The 21,882-nt window shown below is 41.7% G+C and overlaps 1 protein-coding gene across 4 annotated transcripts in view; it reads right to left on the bottom strand.

The window, feature by feature from the left end:
* TRAF2 (TNF receptor associated factor 2) overlaps window positions 1-21,882 on the bottom strand; it is a 156,134-nt gene that overhangs the window by 16,592 nt on the left and 117,660 nt on the right. For 3 of the 4 annotated variants that reach the window (XM_029611590.1, XM_029611589.1, XM_029611588.1), the window contains one exon: window positions 6,145-6,489. The exons of the other annotated variant lie outside the window; for it this stretch is intronic. In XM_029611590.1, coding sequence (XP_029467450.1) covers window positions 6,145-6,489 — 345 coding nt within the window. The remainder of the gene's footprint in view (window positions 1-6,144; window positions 6,490-21,882) is intronic. 4 annotated transcript variants of the gene reach the window in all.

The raw sequence follows: 21,882 nt of genomic DNA, 5'->3' as shown, positions 1-21,882 counted from the left end.
ACCATCGCACAACCCATTGCGGATATCATCAATACCTCTTAAGCTCAAGGCACAGTACCCAATCAGTTAAAACTAGCAATTCTTAAACCTCTACTGAAAAAACCAAACGCCTCGCCTACTGACCCAGCTAACTTCCGACCCATTGAAAACCTACCCCTGATTGCCAAACTGATGGAAAAAGCTGTCAACAAGCAACTTTCGGAATACCTCGAAGATCACAACATCCTCTCTCTTGCTCAGTACGGTTTTCGAAGATCTTTAAGCACAGAGTCCCTTCTGCTTTCTCTCACGGACACCATTCTCTTGAACCTGGAGAAAAAACAATCATACCTACTGGTGCTTCTAGATTTATCCTCCGCTTTCGACACAGTAAATCACGCACTACTCATAGACCAACTAGCAAACATAGGCAAAGGTACTGCACTCAGTTGGTTTAAGTCATTCTTGTGCAACAGGTTCTACAAAGTCAGAATAAACAACAAGGAATCTCAGCCTATCCTATCAGACCAAGGTGTACCACAAGGTTCAACTCTCTCACCCACCCTCTTCAACATCTATCTCCTCCCTCTCTGCCAACTTCTCTCAAAGCTCAAGCTTACTCACTACCTCTATGCAGACGACGTACAGATCCTCATCCCTATCACAGAGTCTCTTCAAAAAACCTTCACTTACTGGAAGGACTGCCTACAACCAATCAAACAACTACTCTCCAACCTTAACTTGGTTTTAAACTCCAACAAAACGGAGATGCTACTTATTTCACATGACCCACATATCCACTCATCAAGCCCCTCGCAATCCACTACCTTAAACATGGATCTCTCCTCTGACGTCAGGGATCTAGGAGCATGGCTTGATAACCAACTAAACTTAAAAAAATTTATAAATATCACCACTAAGGACTGCTTTTACAAATTACAAGTCCTCAAAAAGTTAAAACTGCTCCTTCACTTCAACGACTTTCGACTAGTTCTACAATCTATCATCTTTTCAAAACTCGACTACTGCAACTCGATCCTACTCGGACTCCCCGCCAACAGTATCAAACCTCTACAGATGGTACAGAACGCCGCCGCCAGAATCCGAAAACACCAATAAAAGAGATCATATCAACCCCATTCTCAGCAACCTACACTGGCTACCCATCAAACACAGGATCCTATTCAAAACCCTCACTATTATTCATAAAGCGATACACATCGCACCTATCACGCTTAAGACTCAACTTCGTCCACATTCATCCTCCAGACCCATCAGAAGCGCTTACAGAGGCACATTACTTGCCCCTCCAGCAAAAACGGTACTAAGGAAGAGAGCACTCTCAACTGCAGGATCCCACCAATGGAATGCTCTCCCCCCAGACCTACGCCTCGAACCCAGTCTACCAGAGTTAAAAAAAAAAAAAAAGCTAAAAACCTGGCTCTTCAGGCAAGCTTTCCCATTTACAGAATGTAACTAGGTTTCCTTGTTCTAACTCCTCTAGCTTTCCCATTTACAGAATGTATCCAGGGTACCTTGATCCCTACCCCCCCCCCCCCCCCCCCCCCGCAGGACTCAATCCTTCCTCCTGCCTTCCTTCCCCTCCTGCCATCTTTCCCTCTATTTCATGATTACCCTACCTGCAAACCAATGTTAATTTGAATTTAATTGTTGTTAATACTATATTTATTTACTCTCAAGTTATATTTTATTTTTATCAATCCGCTATACTCACACTCAATATTTAACTCGTTATTTTATAGAGTACGGAAACTCAATGTTTAACTCGTTAATTGCAATGTTTATCTCGTTAATTGTATAGAATACGGAAACGTACTGTTCACTGTTCCATGTAAAAAGCCCCGGTCGGGCCTCTAAGACCAGGGCAACTTATCGTTCTATGTAAACCGGATTGATTTGTATCTAATACAGGAATTTCGGTATATAAAAATTAAAAATAAAATAAATAATAAAATAAGCTCCAAGTATCCCACTCCCAGAGCCTGTGCCTTGTCTGGGTGGCTGAGACGAAGGACTGGGATCTACCCAAAAGTCGAGTCCTCTCCTCATACTGAAGGCTCATGGTGCCTGATTCTCATCCTCTGGTAATCGAAGAATTGGGGACTCTCCCACTTATTGGCCATCTCCCCCAGTTCACTCCCAAACAAGAGTGATCCTTTAAAAAGCAACTTTGTAAAGATAGACATTGAGGTTGTATCGGCCGACCAATTTCTCAGCCATAGCTGACACCTAGCTACTATTACCGAAGTCACTCCTGTGACAGAGGTGCAGACCAATTGTAGCCCGCATCTGCCAAAACAGGCAGCTGCTGGTTCCATCACTGTCCAAAGTTTACCAATCTCCTGGGAGAGCAATAAGCAAGAGCGAGCAACCAGAGAACAACAGGAAGCTATCTGCAAAGTCATTGCTATCGCTTCAAAGGCCTGCTTAAGGATAACCTTAATTCTCCCATCATGAGCATTCTTTAAGGTTGTTCTCCCTTCCTTGAGAATAGTTGCTGCTTGGTGACAACACACACAAGCACTTCCATCTTGCAAAATGTAATTGCTCTTGCGCAGCCGGTTCCAGGGGATACAGGCCTTCCAAAACCAGTCCCCTTTTCAAATTAGCTTCCGGGATGCCCCTTTCAAGATCAATTAATTCTTTAATGGCTTCCATAACATAAGATCTTTCTTTGGCTCAGACCTGGATTCAGTCCCAACATCCTCAATGTCTGGGAATCAGGGCCAGTAAACTCATCTTTATGAAACAACTGCAACATAGTTCTAAACGGATCCAATCCTTGAGGAATTTCCATCCTCCAGGGAACAACAATTGATTTCATCATTCATTTCATTTCATTCATTCATTTCATTTCATTTCATTCATTTCATTTCATTCATCATGTTTCGCTGTAAACCGATGTGATATGTAATTTTGAACATGAATGTCTGTATACAAAAGTTCCAAATAAATAAATAAATGCCATTCAGATCCCTGTTGGAAAGACCAATTTAGGCACGCCCCGAAGCTTACCCTCAGCACTATGCATGCAGAGTTTTACTGTCTTTAACCCAGAACAGACAATAGAGGTTGAGGCAGAGGACTGCGCCTGAAGAAGGCAGAAGGATCCATGCCAAAACCAGGGGCACCTATCCTGAGCCCACTGAACTACCATCTCCTGCTGATGAATCAGTTAGGGGAGATCCAAGTTATGCAACATTTCTGGCATTTTTTGTCCCACACAAGGCTGGGAAGAACTGGGCTTAGTAAAATCAGATGAAGGCAATTCCTTCTAAGCTTCTAAGCCAGTGGTTCTCAACCTTTTTTCGGCCGGGACACACCTGACAGATGGTTCTCACATGCGTGACACACTCAAAATGTGACCATTACGAGGCTAAATGTAAACATGCATTCTGCATCCATAGGAACCCCCTCGACCCCCAGCAATGAGTGCAGAGCAGAACTAAGGCATTACCCTTTACAACTTGTCATACAAAAAAAGATATTCTGGTTCTGATGACATCTCAGTAAAAGCAAAATAAACTCCCTTTACTACCAGGCACAATAGCCTTCCTTATGAAAAGACAGTAATTTACAACTAATGCATATCCTATTGACAAAACACAACAAATAAGATTGATACAAATGCCTACATGCTAGTAAAATACCTCACCTCGGTCATACACCCAGAACTGACCTTCACCAAGTATAGAAAGACCACAAATTATAAATATGGAGACAGACTCCCAGGATCTGCAATAATGTACACAAACTAACCCGCACAAAGTTACACCTGCATTATGGAACACACTCAAAACAGTAACAACCCTATCTATAAAAAGGCAACACTACAAATATTAAACCAGGCCCTAAACACTTTTAGGAAAACAGAATAAGCCAAGCTGCTATAGAGCCCCACACAGAAATTCTAAAAATGTTACAAAACAGCTGCTGAACAGAATAACATCCAATAATTAAAAACTCATAAAAATTAATAAAATATGTCCAAATATCAATAAAATATTTCAAAACAGCAGACATCGCATAATACCCAATAATTAAAATGGCAGTCAATCAAGAAAAATAAATTTAAAAAGCCACCTTTACTTACCCTCTCCAGCAACTCTCCTACTCCATTCCTTTTCAGGCCAATAGCACTCACCAGAAGCAGCAAGGGCTGCTGAAGCTCTGTCCTCACAGTCCTCTTCCTTAGCACCCACAACCAGTCACACACACACACCCACCCACCCAATTAGACCCCCACGATCAGTCTCGGTCTCTCTCTCACACACACACACACACACACACACACACGTCCTCTTCCTGACCAGTCTTTCTCTCTCACACGGAAACACATCACCTCCCTGACCAGTCTCTCTCTCAATCACACACATGCTCTCTTATATAGAAGTTCTCAATCACACACAAATGCTCTCACACCCATTCACACCAGCTCTCACTCATTCATACCCACACACCCAAGCTCTCGCCCAAGCACCCACAGACATAAGCTCTCACCCAGGCACCCATTTTCACACACACACACACACACACACACACACACACACACACACACACACCACCAAACCTCTTCTTCCTTCACTGCAGGGATGGGCTCCAGTTCCGCCACGGCTTTACTCTGGCGGGCCTTCTTTTTCGCTGCCACGGGGATAAGCTCCCCGGGGCAGCCTTGCTTGGTCAGGGTCGGATTTCCTCTTCACCACCACGGGGATGAGCTCCCGTGGCAGCCTTGCTTCGTCGGGGTTCGACACTGCCATTCCTCCCACCCCACCCCTGGGCTATGCGATGCCCCTTCTTCCTGCCTCACCAGCCAAAGGCTTCTCCCTTCTTCCTACTCCCACTGGCAAGTAGAAGGGAGGAGACTTCCAGCAGGAAGAATGAAGGAGGTTTCCCATTGGGTAATGGGGGCAGGAAGAAAGGAAGCTTCCCATTGGCTTGCGAGGGCTGGGAGAAGGGGGAAGTACAACTGGGGCAGTGGGACACTGGGAGCCGCGACATACCTGCCGGTGCTTGGCAACACTCTGGTGTGTCATGACACATTGATTGAGAATTGCTGCTCTAAGCAATGCTGGCTCAATTATATGGAATGTCCGGCTGAGATACCTGAACAGGACAAGCAGCACAGAGGGGTAAGGCGCTTAGGTTTCTTAGTCATAAGTGCTATCAGTCTAATAGTATGCTGATTAAGTGTCTGAAAGGTATGCATCCAGCTGAAGTCGCCAAAAAAAATCCAGGCATCCAAAATTTAGCACATGTGCTGCCGAAGTGAATACCAAGCATCCAAAATATAGGCGTCTGAATTTAGGCGCTCCACCCCAAAAATCAATGGGTGCCGAGGCCGCACCTCTTGGGTGCAGATAAAAGCATGTACAAAATTAGGTGCACAGATGGACGCTTCCAACCAACTGGATGTCCAACAAAATGTCCAATTAGGCATCCAAGTAAGCTTGCTATTGGACGCACATCTAGACACAAGAGTCAGACGCACTCGCATAACCCAACAGAACTGAAGAGGGCAGCCTAACATGCAGGGAAAAAGCATGCGAACGCCGCTGTGGCCTACCACACAGCGAACAAGAAAGAAGCCTGAGAGCAGGGCCTATGCAAAAGGGCCATTCAAGCCACCAGCTGCCTGCGTTCCTCAACTCCCACTGAAGTGGGAAACACAGATCGGCACGCTGAGTACGGAGACTGGAGGAAGCTCTACAGAAAACCTTCCTCCTTAGTTTTTTTTTTTTTTTTTTAAGCTTTACCTCAGCTCAGATTGTCCCGGCTGAGTACAGAGTCAGTCTCCAGCTGTGGGGGGAGAGGACATACTGTCTCCACTGCTCTGGACTTCCTGCACCTGCTGCCTTTCAGCTGTTTCAACAGCTAAGTCCACGTTGGCTGAAAAAACAGCTACCAGACCAAGGCACTCGTCTGAGGGACCACAGAAATCACCTTAGGAATTCTCAACTGGGAGAAGGACCATTTGGTATCACCACACATTGCATGACAAAGATAGTTTTCTTAATGTCATATGGTTTCCTTTTGGCTTTTACAGTCTACATAACATATTGGAGAAGGCTGGCGGGGAGGGAAATCAGACAACACACAGAAAAAGCCTTAAAAATCAACATAGTGAAAAATTACATCACAGACCTTCATATTGAGGGATTCAATTTTTTCTTGATCCAGTCGATGTTGCCGACTATATGCCTCAACCATTACTGATACTCTTTCCACTTCTCGATTCAGTACGCAAACAATGTTCTCAAAAGTCACTGTCTTCTGGTCGAGGGCCTCCATTTTCTGAACCAACTCCCCTAACTTGGAGAGGTCGGGCACATTGGGCACTAGGTTGTTGGCTGGGACCTGCACCAACGGGTAGCCCAGCTGGTACTTAATTTCTGTGCTTTCCTTCATATGGCAGATAAAGTCCAGTAGCTTCCCAAGGTGTTCATTCACATACTTTGTTTCATGCTCCAGCGATTTCTCATTTTCAACCTGCATGAAAAAATAATTACAGTTCCTACTTTTCCATTTCTCAGGCCTTGTCGCATGACTTCACTCCCCAAAACTGCATTGACAATTATTAATCTTAGTGTACTTAAAAGGGTGCCAATGCCTGTAAAACCTCAATGCACTATATCGTTGATTTTCTTTTTTTTTAACATTGGCATAGATATTCAAAAGCCATTTAGATGGATAACTCAAGTTATCCATCTAAATGAATTATACGGCATATTGAGATTCTTATCCAGCTAAATTATAGCTGTATATAAAAAGGGTGTTTTGTGAGTGTTCAGGGGAGGAGTCCTGTTATCCAGCTAACTTAGCCGACTTTCGGGTATATCTAGCTAAGTTATCCGGCCTTGTGTGGCTGTATAACTTTAGACTTAACTGGATATATTCAAAAAAGAATGTATCTGGTTAATTAAGGTTCCATGTCGATATATAAAAGCTAATGAATAAATAAATACATTGCGGCCTGTCCCCCATCTCCCTCCCACCCTAGTTGCAAAGGCCCTACGGGGCCGAACTTGCCACCCCCCCCAAAATGGCCCATTTAGTGTTAATAAAAAAATATTGGGGCTGGGAGTCTCCCCTCCCCCAACCCCTGCTCTTACCTCCCCTTATACTTAAAAATAAATAAATAAATAAATAAATAAAATAAAATAAAGAGGGCAGAGGCTTCAGCAGAAGCTCGGGTCCCAGATCCCAGTAGGAGACTATCGACATCCTGGAGACCAACTTCAAATAAAGGAACAGAGTGGGTGTGGTGAGGGGGCTAGAAGGGAAGAGGTTGGGATGGGCATATCTTGATCCCGCAAGTTTTTATTTTTTGATAACTTTAAATGGCCCATTTTGGGAGGGTGGCAAATTTGGCCCTGTAGAGTCATTGCAACTAGGGTGGGAGGGAGGTGGGGGGAGTGGCCACGATGTGTTTTTTTTTGTTTTTTTTAATTGAACCTTACTTAACTGTATATATATATTTATTTTAAATATATCCTGTTAAGTCTAAAGTTATACGGCTAGCCATAGCTGAATAACTTTATATATAACCAGCAATATTCAAAAGAATATCTGGTTATGTTTAAAATTATCTGGCCATAGATAGCTGAAAAACTTTAATTGGGGATATTTAGTGAGACCTTTATTCCACTGAATACCCAGGACAAGTTATCGGCTAACTTTAGCTGAATAACTTGTCTATTAACATCCTATTAAATATGTACACCCTTGTATTGCTAGTTATTTTTTTAACAAAAAAAAGTAAGAGATCAGACTAATACTTCCTATTCCTATTTCTAATAGGGAAGTTCTAAGACCTGTTTCTGCTACTGACTTTGAAAAAAAACAAACCTGTAGTTCATCAGTGGCCTTGTGACTTTAAAAAAACAAAACAAAAATCCAGAAGCTCATCAACTGTAAAATGACAATCTTGGAAGAGGTCACACATACACTTCTTCATGAGAAAGGAAGAAGTAAGATTTCCCTGTGACAACACAATCATGACATGTACAGCTGAATTTCACATTTCCTTTAACAAATTGACAAACCTAAGTTTATTGCAATAGAGGTACAATTGCCTTGCTTTACATTAGATGAAGCATTGGTCAATAATTACAGTGAAATGGAATGTCCCCATCTCTGGCACTTCCTTGTAGCACTGAAGATCTGCATCTCCCTTTTTTTTTTTTTTTTTAATTTCAGTTCCTTCTTCTTTGGATTTTCCCCACCACAGAACATTATTTAATCTGTTACCTATGTACCAAAGGGTCATAACAAACGGAGCGTAAGTAAGCAAACTTGAGAGGAACCTTTTTAATATTGTGTGTATTAAAGACATCTTTTTATTAAAAAGGTGAACTTGCTTTACAGCCAATTGTCTCCAATAATATCTTTTCCATCTCCCTGACAGCTTCTTGATTAGTATGATTTGATAACACAGCCAGGGCAAATAGGAGTCACACACAAGTCAAAGTCTTGTATTTAGAAAAATGCCAGTTTTGGTAAAATGGGAAGTACCTTACGGATGTGCTGGAAGGGTGGGAGGAGGTAAGTGAAGTGGAAGAACAGTGGGCTTATCTAAAAGGAGCTATAAAAAAAGAGCAATATTTAAGTTAAATTAAATACAGCCCAGAGGAAAAAAGAGCTATATTGTTTTCAAAAGAGGTGGCTAAAAAAGGTAAAGGCAAAAATGTTTAGCATTCAAAACATACAAAGCACCTCAAAAAGAATAAGTTACATGCTGAAACACAAATTGGCTTTGAATGAGAAAATATGGGGAAACTTCTGGGCATACTGGAATGGTAGAACTTTATAACATAACCACATAGCGCCTGGGATCTCCCTTTGTTGCGGGGTCTTCACCTGGTTGGCTAGTCTGTTCTATACTTGAAAATTCTTTATTATGCTTTGTATGCGATGTACATTGCTTTCTATGTAGTGCTGTGCTCCTTTTTGTTAAATAGTTTAAAAAATAAAAAGAACACAGAAAAGATTTAAGTGACAGAGGAGGGGAATGAAGTCAGAATGGCAATAATGCGAGTGGAAGATAGTTGGAGATAAAGCGAGGTGACAAGGGTGAAAGGAGGAAGACCAGAGGTAGAACTGTGGTATTGAGAGAAAATGAGGAGAAATGTGCAAGGGGGATAAGGAAAAAGCAGAAATGCTAAATAAGTACTTTTGTTCAGTATTCACTGAAGGGGGGACTGGAGATGGATTACTATTTATTGATAGGGGTACATATAGTAGTGTGATAGAGGTCACACTGTTTACTGAAGAAAGGAACTAGAAACCTTCAAGTTAACAAAGCTATAGGGCTAGATGGGATACATCTTAGAATATTAAGGTAGCTCAGAGAGGTTCTGAAGAGCCCGTTGAAGGATCTCTTCAATAGATCTTTGGAGACAAAAGTAGTCCCATGAGATTGGAGTGTGTGGATGTTATCCCCTTGTCATAAAAATGATAACAGAGGTTGTTGGAAGATACAAACCAGTTAATCTTACCTCAGTGATAGGAAAATTTACTGAAGAAAAGGATAGTAAAGTATCAAGTAGCTTTCAGAATCCAAGGCAACATGGTTATGCCAGAGGGAGATCATGTCAAACAAATCTGATAATTTCTTTGATTGGGTGACTAGAAAATTAAATGAAGGATATGCACTGGATTTGGTTTATTTGGATTTCAGTGAAGCTTCTGATATTCTCCATAGGAGACTCATAAAATAAACTGAGCAGCCTGGAAACACAGGAGCATGATAGTAGAACAAGACCATATGGCCTATCAAGTCTGCCCATCCACATCAACCATTCAGTTTTACAATCCCTACCACGCCCTTGGATATTCTCTGTTTATCCCATGATTTCTTGAATTCAGATACTGTCCAAAGGGAGCTGTTCTATGCATCTACTACCCTCTCTGTGAAGAAAGATTAATTCTGAATCTACTCCCTTTTACCCTCATCTTATGACCCCCTCATTCTAGAGCCCCCTATGCTTGGAAACTTTGGTGATATTTAAATATCTCTATCACAGCTCCCTTATCCTACCCTTTCCTGAAGGGTATGCATATTTAGATCTTTGCCCCCTAATACTTTAGAGCAAAGACCACTGACTATTTCAATAGCCACACTCTGGCTGACTCCAACCAGTTTATATCCTTTTGAAGATGCTGTCTCCAGAACTGCACACAGTATTCTAAATGAGGTCTCACCAGGGACTTATACATGGGCACCATCACCGTTTTTCTGCTAACCATTTCTCTCCCTATGCAGCTAAGTATCTTTCTGGCTTTCGCCATCGCCATAGCCACCTATATGGCTGCCTTAAGATCAGATAAGAGCGCCCCAGATCCCACTCTTCTTTTGTGCTTAGAAGAATTTCAATCTCTATACTGTACCTCACCCTTGGGTTTTTGTGGCCCATATGCATAACTCTGCATTATATCTTATCTGCCAAACTCTAGATCATTCCTCAAGCTTTGCTAGTACCCTCCTAATATTTTTCACACCTTCCTGATTGCCAGGGTCCGGGGCAGCCTGAACAAAGGTGGAATCAGAGTCAGGCAGCGATCAGAGCTGATGGCATTCCAAGTGGTCAGTCAGGCATTGGTCAGCAGCAGGTAGAGTTTGATCAGGGTCCAGAGTCAAGCAGTGGTCAGTGGCAGGATGAGTCCAATCAGAGATGAGAATCAGGCAATGGTCAGTGGCAGGCAGAATTTAAATAAACAGAGTTGAGACTCAAGCCAAAGTCAGAATCAGAGAACCGTTTGAGGGATGACAGGATGGAGATGCAGATTGGGAGGCGAGAAACAGCACAGGCGGGCAGAAGAAGAACTGAAGACTGAAGGCTTAAAGACAAGGAACTGAAGACTGACTACAGGATGAAGACAAGGACCTGCAGAACAATGACCAAATCTCTTCCTTTTAAAGGTAGAGGCTGTTCTAGTGGATGGTTGTCAGGCAGAGAGATATGCAATTATTAAACATTCAACATCCAAGCTGTCAGGTTGACAGATGGAAGATCTGGATGAAACCGGCTTTCTTCTTCTTGAGTTAATAAAGCTGGGTCTGTTTGTAGGAGAATCTGAGGACTGATGTAGAGCTGTACAAGATAAGGAAATGGGATCTGTCTGGGCCATGCTGAAGCTATGAGGATCAAGCAAGCTTGATTGAGTAGCGCTTTCTGTACCATTCTGGCTATCAGTGGCATCGGAGGAAAAGTGCGCATTAGCTCTGTACTCCAGTTAAGAAGGAAAGTGTTCTGAGCTGACCCGAGTCTGCTAGGAAGAATGGAACGAAATTTCTGTAGTTTTCTGTTCTGTTGCGAACAGATCCATTGCTGAAAGACCCCATAATCTGAACAATTTGTCAACTGCCAAGTGTAATAGAGACCACTCATAAGGACAGAAAACCCTGGTGAGATGATCTGCTAACGTGTTGTGATCCCTGAAAGGTAGATGGCTTGCAGGACAGCTTGATTTTTGCATGCCCATTCTCATATCCTTATTGCTTTCTGGCACCACAACCCTGTGCCTCCTTGTTTTTTGACATAGAACATTATCACTTTGTGTCTGTATGAATTACAATATTTTTCCCTTAGAGAAGGTATGAAAATTGATAGAGAGTACCTGATCACCTTCAATTCTAGTAAATTGATTTGAGAATGTCTTTCTGTGACAGACTATGTCTCTTGGGTTCAAAAAGGTCCCTTGTGAGCTCACCAACCTTTTGTGGAGGTGCTTGTTGCTAAGGTCACTTGATAAGGGAGTAAATGTAGTGGAGCTCCTTCCTGAAGAATGTGAGGGTTCAGCCACCAGCACAATTTTCATTTCATGCTGTTTGACATTTGTACCTTGTTTGTCAAGGGTTGAAACGGCTGGGCCCATTGACAATGGAGACCCCACTACAGAAGGCGAATGTGGAGGCGGGCTAGTGGAATTACATGAAAAGGATGCCACCGTATGATCTAGAGAAACCAGCTAGTCTCTGGCTGTCATGCTTTGTGAGTTCAAGAGCTTGAGAACAAGAGCAATCAGAGTGCTCATTTGGTCCAACAGAAGAAAGACTCTTTCCTGCAACAAATCTATCCATGCCCCAAATAAATGTTCTTTTCTGGGTCAGTACTAGATTTGACTTCTCAAAATTCACCAGAAAACCAAAGCTCTGAAGAACATGAATGGACTTCTCTAGGGAGAGCAATATGGTCTTTGGAAATTTGCTGTGATTAGCCAATCGTCTAGGTATGGAAATACTTGAGATCCCCTGATGGTGGAAGTGTGTTGCTACCACCACCAGGCACTTGGTGAAGACGCTTGGGGCCACTGCCAGTCCAAACAGGAGCACTTTGTATTGATAATGGGAAGAGTCCACCTTGAAATGCAGTTAATGTCAGTGGGAACGATGGATGGAAATATGGGCATATGCATCTTTCATATCAAGTGCGCACATCCATTCTCTCTTCTGGATGAATGGCAGAATCATATCTAGGGTATTCATTTTGAACTTCTCTCAGAGAAGATGCTTGCTCAGATCTCTCAGGTCCAGAATAGGCCTCAGTCCCTCAGATATCTTGGAGATGAGAAAATTTTGGGGCATAGGAACCCTGGACATGTTGAAGTGCAGTGACTGGTTCTATTGAGATAGTGAATGCATTTCCAGGTGGGGTAGTATCAGTTGAGATCAATTTGGAATGTAAGCTGAACAGTGAGGTAGAGATGGAAGCCAGGAGAAATGCAAACGGTATCCTGACTACTATTTTGAGAATCTAAAGATAGTTTGCTATCTTATGCAACTCCTCCAGAAAGACCTGAATTTTTCTACATACACTGGAGAGGGCGATTGGTGGAATTACAAAGTGATGAAAAACTTGGTCCAGGTTTAGGCTGGACTTGCTGTGTGGTTTTCGACTGACAGCATTCACACTGTTGAACATGAGCTGGAAGCTGTTGCTATTATTGTGTAGGAAGAGGCAAAGCTAGTATCTTTGAAAGAACCAGATGGGGCATTTTTGGTAGTATGGCCTCTTAAAAGTGTAGAATGAGCGCCTTGCAGAAGACTGTTGGTCAGGGCTGTCAAGAGGGTCTGGACCGCAACATTTTGCTCTTTTGTTTGTGCTGTTTCCCTGAATTTGCTTCCAAAAAGGTGTTCACCTAGACAAGGAACATCTATCAACTTGTCTTGGGACATCATCATGAAGGTTACTGGCTCTCAGCAAGCTATGTGTCACATTCTGATAGAATCAGTTCAGGTAAGTGCAATAGTATGAATGATTTATAAACTGAGCAAAGCAGATAATGCATGCATTCTTCCGCAACTAAATGTAACTGAGGATAATAAATTTCCACCTTCCATAGGTTGAAGGAAGGGTTTTAATTTCTGTATGCACCATGTAGAACAAATAAACTGAAATCCATGTAGGTCACATGAAACTTTGAAAAACTTTTTTCCCAAAATTATCCGGCAACCTGGGATCCTTCTCTGGTGGTGTATTAGAATAAATTCTTGGGATTTTTTGCATTTTTCAGGGTAGATTTGATAATGATTCTGATTGTGTTTTTATTTGCACTGGGAATACTGGGACTCCCTCTTGTGGGAGTATGCTATAAATACTGGAGAGGATGGAAAGTCTCTTTTTTTTCTTCTTTGCCAAGTAGGAAAAGGAAAATTTTCACCAGCTCTGCTATTTGGTCGATGGCGGACATTTATTTATTTATTTATAGTTTTTTATATACCGCCGCTCAAAGATATCACGTCGGTGTACAATGAAAAGGAACTTACGCCGGAGCGTTATACATTTAACAGGATTAAATAAGCATCATACATTTAACAAAAGTAAGAATATATATATTTGAACATAAAACAAGTAGAATCTTTTAAAACAGAACTATCGTTTAGGATTAACTGAGCTGAGTTAAACAGAGCTGGAACGTAAAGGGATTTTAGGAAATTAGGTATGAGGTTAGGGACAGGTTAGGAGGAGATGGAGTTATAATTAGGAGTGATAAGAGAGGGGAGAAAGCGCTTCAGGTGCAATTAAGAGCAAAAGTATGGAATGGTATTTACAGTAAGGACATAAAAAAGGGGAAATTAGAGATAGTGTAGAGAAAGGGGGTGTTGGGTAAATAAGGCAGGGCATAAAAAGGGGAAGAAAGACATATATATTTCAGGTATAGGCATGTGTAAATAACCATGTCTTGAGTTTTTGCTTGAAAGTTTTGGGAGATGGCTCAAGGTGCAGTTCAGTGGGCAAGGTATTCCATAACAATGGGCCAGCAAAGGAAAGCGCTCGTGCTTTGGTGGAGGCATGGTTATATATTTTGGGTGAGGGGGTCTGTAATGTGGCGAGGTATTGATTTCTGGTAGGTTTAATAGAAGTTTGAAATTGCAGTGAATTATTAAACCATTTCATTTCAGGATTGTGGAGGGCTTTATGGATCAGTGTTAATGTCTTGTACTGTATGCGATATTGAATGGGGAGCCAGTGAAGGTCCTTCAAAACTGGCGTAATATGTTCCTTTGAGTTTGTGTTGGTAAGGATACGGGCTGCAGTGTTTTGCAGAATTTGTAAGGGGCGGATGGCATTTTTAGGTAGGCCTAGGAGGAGTGAATTGCAATAATCTGTTTTGGAAAACAACATGGCTTGTAAAACTGTCCGGAAATCAGATGCGTGAAGCAAGGGTTTCAATTTTTTGAGTGTATGTAATTTGAAAAAACATTCTTTAAGGATTGCACTGATAAATTTTTTGAGGGTCATTTGGTCATCAATAATGACTCCTAGGTCTCGGACTTGGTGAGAGAATTGTATGTGCGTTGGTGTTATAGGTAAGGAAGGCGAAGTATGTAATGGAGTAGGAGGAGATATGATCATGAGTTCTGTTTTTGTGGAGTTGAGGGCAAGTTGTAAGGAGGTTAATAGATTGTTGATAGCAGTGAGAGTAGTGTCCCAGATTTCAAGGGCTTTGGATATAGATTCTGTTACTGGAATAAGAATTTGTACATCATCAGCGTACAAAAAGTGTGGAAGTTTAAGGTTGGCGAGGAGATGGCAAAGCGGAAGAAGATAAATGTTAAAAAGGGTAGATGAAAGTGAAGAGCCTTGCGGGACTCCTTGCTTCAGGGGGATTTCTTTTGATAGGTGGTTGCCAATTTTGACTTTATAATTACGATTGGACATGTCTTATGACCTGAAACGGATGGTGGGATGACTTCTTCTGAGACTAGATCAGAATCTTGTCCTTCATCTAGAGGTGCCCTGTAGAAGAGGAACTAGAGAAGAGATGAGCGTCAGCATCTCTAAACGCAAACTCTCTGCTAATAACCTTAAAGGTGTCAGGGTTCTAAAGGTTGGCAGAGATAGAGGTATCATATCCCCCTCTGCTCCTGATCTTGGGCATCCTACATAGAACTGCAAGAGAAATTCCATGAGATGTGTTGGTATCTATATAAGGCTGGACTGCGCTAATCTTATACTTCGATGATTAAGTATGCTTGAAATATGATTTTTCATACTTTGAGTTGATATATAATTCTGGTGGTGCCAAGCATGAGTGTGCTGAAGATGCTTGCTTAGACAGCATTGAAGTGCCATGTTTCAATGAGGTACATAAGCCATGCATCTAAGTGTCGGAACATCAATGGCACTGATGGTGTTTGATGGCAGTGCAAAGGTGCCGATGCAGTATGAGTCAAAAAGGAGTGGTGTTTCTTCAACACTGGCTGCTCTGGTGGCTCAGTAGATTGCTGCCAGGTTTTGTGCAACACAGTATGATGCAAACTATTTGACCCCAAGGATTTGGCCTACCTCGTCAATGGGGGGAGTCTTGAAGGAGCTGCTGCTCAACCCTTTTTCCTGTGATGTAGAATATATGCCTCACTATGGGAGGAGGACAGACTGTGATCTTAAAGGAACTTACGCAGTTCTATTTTGTAAGCTCTGGCCTGTTCAGTACATAGAGACATTCTTCCTGTCCTAGGCAACAATAGTACAGCTTGTTTCCATCTGTAATGGACATGAATTTACCACAAATGCAATTCTTGAATCCACTCACTGTGGCCTTTTTTTGCCCAACATCTTGATAAGGTAAAATGTGAAACTTTTTCCTTTTTTATTTTTTAGGGGGCACTGAAAAGTGCTGTTTGGGAAGCTGCTGAGGCAGCGAGGCAACTTTGAAGTAGAAAATACAAGATTATATGTCGTCTGTTTCCTGATTATCTCAAGAGGGGTAGGGTACAGCAGGGGGTTGGAGATGTTCTACAGTGTGTATGTATTCTGCTTTGCATTATATTTTTATTTAGAATGCATCAGAACCAATGCTGCCAAGATTTATTTTATTGTATCCTTGTTGAATAATAATAAACAAATCAGAATATAAAAGTGAATAAAATCATGATAGAATATGGAGACAGAGTAAACATCTGTACTATGCTTGAATGCAAAAAGACGAGGAGGTTCACAAGGCAAAGCCCTCATGGGAGTTCCCACACATGCTCAGTGCTAAAAGCTCTATTACCTAGGAAAGACTAGTCCATTCAGTGCCACCCTACATCTATTTATTTATTTAAAGATTTTATATACCGACAACTGTTTGCACATTGTATCGGTTTACAAATAACTTAGAACAATGATAGTTTGAGATTCAATTAGGCATGGCCTTTACAATGAACAAGAACAAGGAAAAACATGAAAAAGTTAAATATATTCAACTGGGAGCAGTATAACTGGGAGAGGGGGATAAATTATTGTGAACAGAAGGCTACGTACAAGATTCGAATTTATGTTCATTGTAATCAATGAGTTTTTAGGGGGAAAAAGGGGAACATTGCATGGAATAAAGGTGGTACTGCTTAATTTAAAGGAATTGACATAGGAATTTAAAGGAATTGACATGGCTACTTCAGTCCTGCTTGTCAATGTAAAAAGAGGACACTAATTTTCTAAGTAGCAGCTGAAAAGTTGAGAAAAAAAAGGTTAGCATTCATAAACTACAAGAGATCACAGAAAGAGGAAGACAGGAGACAATATCTGGGAAAGCTAAAAGAAGCTGAGAAAGTAGTCAGGAATGCAAAGATGCAAATGGAAGAAAAAAATAGCAAATACTGTATAACAAGGGGAGGAAGATAATTTTTTTAATATGTTTTAGTGATGGGAGGAAGTGCAGATGTGGCATTCTGAGGCTCAGAGGTGAAGGCAAAAATATGTAGAGGATGAGGAAAAAGTGAAATTGAGACCTAGAAATAGGATATCAGAAAAGACCATATGGCCTACCTAGTCTGCCCATCCATATCAACTACTTCAGCTTTATAATCCCTACCACTCCCTCAGAGATCCTCCGTGCTTATCCCATGTTTTCTTGAATTCAGATGCTGTTTAACAAATATTTTGGTTTGGTGTTCGCTGTGGAAGGGCCAGGAGTGGAACCACATAAAATGAACAAATAAGAATTGAAAGTGAAGTAAGCCTCAATAAATTTTCGGAAGTGTATTTGAAAGGAGCTAACTAAACTTAAAGAAGATAGAGCAATGGGGTGAGAGTTCAATGTTTCTTTATAGTCGGGGAGTAGTTCTGGAGGACTGGAGACAGGCAGATGTGGTTCCTATTCACAAAAAGTGGAACTAAGGAGGCTGGGAACTACAAACTGATCTCTGTGGTGAGCACCTATATTTAAAAAATTGCCTAATGAAACCCTTTTTAAATTAGTTACTAAAACATGTGCTTTTTATAAGTTTCTGAACTGACTGATTTATGGATAGGCACCCCCTTCTGTATTCTTGAAAGAGCTTAGAAACCACTGGTGGACCAAAATTAATGAAGGTAATAAAACAAAGGTATTTTTCCCTAATAAACTATTATATCTGTGCTTTATGAGCCGTCCTCTGCTTATTCTTTGTAAAGATAAACAGGAAATAGATAAGACTTTAGGAGGTCTCTTTTCTTTCTAGACAATGAAAAAAAAAAAAAAGGGCCAGAAGTCACTTTATTGGCATATTATCAAGTTTGTTGTAGCACAATGCAACTCTAGGAACAAATATTTTACTCCTGGGGGAATTCTGTGAAAAACAAAATAAAAATTCTGCACACAAAAACTTAAAATACAGCAAAATTTTGCATATTTTATATTGGTCAAAACAACAATATACATGACAGTCTTCAAGTAATTAACTTAAAATACAGAAAAAAATTAAAGATGCAGAGTATTAAATATTATGAGCAGAATTTCCCTAGAAGTTCACTGTAAGTCTCTCTTCTACCTTCTCTCCCTACTCCCCTGGCCAGCCTCCTTTCACTTTGCCCTCTCAGGCCCCAATTCCGCCACATGCCACCTATCTCTCTCCCCACCCCCCACCCCCAGGCTCAACCCCTTCCACTCTCTCCCCACACCCAGAGTTTGATCCCCCTCTCAGTACTGACACTCACACAGGCTCTCTTTCACACACACACGCGCACATGCACGCTCCCTCTCTCTAGTGCACATACACACCCCCTCATACAGGCTCCCTCTCTCTCTCTCATATGCACCCCCTCCCCATATAGATTCCCCCCTCTCTCTTTTGCTTGCCCACATACACAGGTTCCCTTTCTCTTTCATGCATACACCATCACACAGGCTACCGCTCGTGGCAAAAATGGAACAGGTGTGCCAAATTCTGCGCAATAGGGGAATTCTATGGGAATTTTGTGTTCTGCAGTAGTGTAGAATTCCCTCAGGACTAATATTTCACAAGTATGATACTGAGGGGAACAAGACTTCAGCATGTCACAATCAAGTAGCCCGATGCAATAAGGTCACATCAGCAGAGAACACTAACTCTCAGGTGTACAGATTTGTGTGTACCAACTTTACAGCCGATGCAGCAAGGTGGTTTGCCTAAAAAACGTGTGTACAACAATATGGGGTAGATTTTAAAAGGTGCGTGTGGGCGTACATGTGCCCAATTTTATAACATACGCGCGCTGTTATAAAATACTGGGTCGGCGCGCACAAGGAGATGCACAATTGTGCACCTTGTGCGCGCCGAGCCCGCTCCGAGCTGCGCTGCCTTCTTCTGTTCCCTCCCAGGCCGCTCCGAAATCAGAGCGACCATGGAAGGAACTTCCATACCCCCCCACCCCACCTTCCCTTTCCCTCCCCCGCCCTTTCCCCCCTACCTTTTTTTTCTTCTTTTTTTTTTGTTTCTAAACTTACTTCAGCCCCAGGGCTGAAGTAAGTTGTGTGCGCCGGCAGTCGGCCAGCGCGCGATCCCAAGCACAGCAGCAAATGGCCACTGTGTCTGGAGCCTCTGGCCCCGCCCCGCCCCTTTTTGCAAGCCCCGGGACTTACACGCTTCCCGGGACTTTACGCGCATCGCCGGACCTTTTTAAAATAGGCCTGGCGCGCGTAACCTTTTAAAAATCTGACCCTATGTGTTTAAGCTAGCACCCTTACAGATCTGTGCTGGCTTACCTGCTGTTTTCTGAGTGCTGGAAACTTAATGCCTAATCTTTGGTGGAGTAAAGTGTCCAGGGTTAATGTTAGTCTACAGGCACAAACTGGAATACTGGTGTCAAAACCTGTACTCGCTATTTTATACACAGAAACCATACTTTCTGTGCATAAAATATGAGTTGTATACATAAATGGTGTTTTGCTGTGCTAGCTGCCACTGTATTAGCATACTTTTGACTTTCTACATCAGAAATTTTAAAAATTAGCTCGTGTGTTAAGAAACCATGCACTGAATTTCAGAGCACAGTTAACGCTCAGTTTTTTGCATCAATCCCAAAGTTTGCTTTCAAAAGGTGTTAACAGGGAACACTGAATTTTGCTCTGAAACTCCAGTCTTACTGAAGTGAGGCAGGAGATCACATTAAGCTGACTGAGGTAAATGATCAAAAAGCAAAGCTAGATAGTTTTATCTACTACAGCTCCCAAGAAATAGCATCTCATACTGGAAGAGGTATCGAGCATAGCACATATTAACCTACAAAATGTATATTGCCAAATACAAAAAAAGACATTGATCAAGCTAGAAGAATAAAAAATGCCCGAGAATCAAATTATTGGAAGGGCAATAGGTTACCCTATCTTCTTGACCTAGGCACTTATGCTAACAAAAATTCAAGAACCAATAGAAAAGAATCTCCTCCATTTTGTGCAATAGAATGGGTCAACTTATGTTTCTGAGTGCATATTGTAACTATATACAAAATGTGAAATGCAAGATGTTAGGTAAGTCAGCAATCTGACTATTCCTTTCTCCTAGTATTTGATATAAACGCAGCTTTTCAGTCTTGACCTAATGACTTGTAGATGTAAAAGTGTGATGTCACGCAACTTCTCTTCCACTGCTGTTTATTCATTACCAACCTCCTCTTGTTTTCTTCTTGGTGCCAGAACAAAGCAGGTGCTACTGCATAGCTGAAACTCACACTCAGCTAAATTACTGCAGGTTATTAGTACAAGCCACACTTTGTCCTATTCCAGGATCATTCATCTACACTGAAGACCAGCCAAGTTCCAGCATTTCAGAGCTCTGTAGACTGAAATGAAGCCTGAATTATTCTCAAGAAAAAGAGTTCCTCCGCTTACTTTGTGTTTTACAGAAAAAAAACAGTATTGCATTTTCTTTGCAATGCTTAGAAAATATTGTAGAAGCTTCATAAAATAGTGAAATACAAACCCAATAGGAAAATCAGCTGATGCTAGAGTATATCGCTAAATTGCCTACCTTAAAAGGGCTTTCTCACGATAGCAGTTCTGTCACACATAGATTATGTGATCACACTATGCCAAATGAATAGAATCTTTCAAAGATTTCTGGAAAGGCTTAAAAGCCTTTCATTGCCCATGCACAATAATTTCTGCCCTGATGCAGACCCATGGCTCTCCAAAGTTCTATATAACAGCTTTGACTGTGAAGGAGGAAAGATGTGTGTGTAGCTGGTGAAGTGTTGTCTTCAGAGAACAATTGTTAAAGGTAGGCAACTTTGCTTTCTCTGAAGACAAAGTTCACCATAGTAACACATATCACTCCCTAGATAAAGGTAGTCTAACAAAAAAAAAAAAAGGAGAACAAGAAGAACTGCCAATGGGCAGGATATATTTTTTTTGGAAAATTACCTTTTTTTTTTTAACCTGAGAAATTCAATCCCAAATTACAAAATGGGTCTGTTCTCCAAAGCCTCTCAAAATGGGCCTGTTCTCCAAAGCCTCTCAAAGAGGCTTTGGAGAACAGGCAGTCCAAATATATTATTCCGCTGAGAAGCCACATCCAAACAGTAATGAGATGTGAATGAGTGGACTGAATTCAATGTCACAGCATTGCAAATCTTCTCAAAGGAGATAGATCTTAGATGGGTGACCACCACCATCATGGCCCTAACATTATGGGCCTCTAAGATTAGACCTGTCCGGAACTAGGTCAGAAAAGGAAAAGTCAGGTCTGCAGGTGAAGACTTTCTGGCCTGTGGTAGAGAAGGCCCTGATGGGACATTCATCAAGTATTCCTTTTTGGAACAGTATTCTTCTGACAGGTATCCAAAGTCCCAGGACTACTCAGATTTAGAAAACACTGGATGAGTGGATGGTCTAGGAATGTACCAAGCCTATATCAACAAAGACCTTTTTGAACTAAAACTCAGCAACTTTGGCACAGAGGTTGACCGATATTTAGGGGAAGGAGAGGATTCTTGCTCTGAACTAGTTGGGCTTGGCAGAGAGACAAATTTGATATACTGTATTTTTGTCAGCTCCTATACATTCAGCACTGAGAGGAGAATCACTCAGCACATTAGGGGAATCAAGGTGGCTCACTGGCAACCTTCACAATAGGAAGGCATAGACTGGCTCAGCAATGTCATAAAAAAAAAAAAAAAAAAAGAAAGGATATAGAAAAATGCTGGCGGCAGAGACTGG

This window comes from Rhinatrema bivittatum, chromosome 8 (assembly GCF_901001135.1).
Source record: "Rhinatrema bivittatum chromosome 8, aRhiBiv1.1, whole genome shotgun sequence".
Taxonomy (NCBI): domain Eukaryota; kingdom Metazoa; phylum Chordata; class Amphibia; order Gymnophiona; family Rhinatrematidae; genus Rhinatrema; species Rhinatrema bivittatum.
Note: the sequence above shows the minus strand (reverse complement) of the source record. Positions and strands in the feature narration are given on the sequence as shown.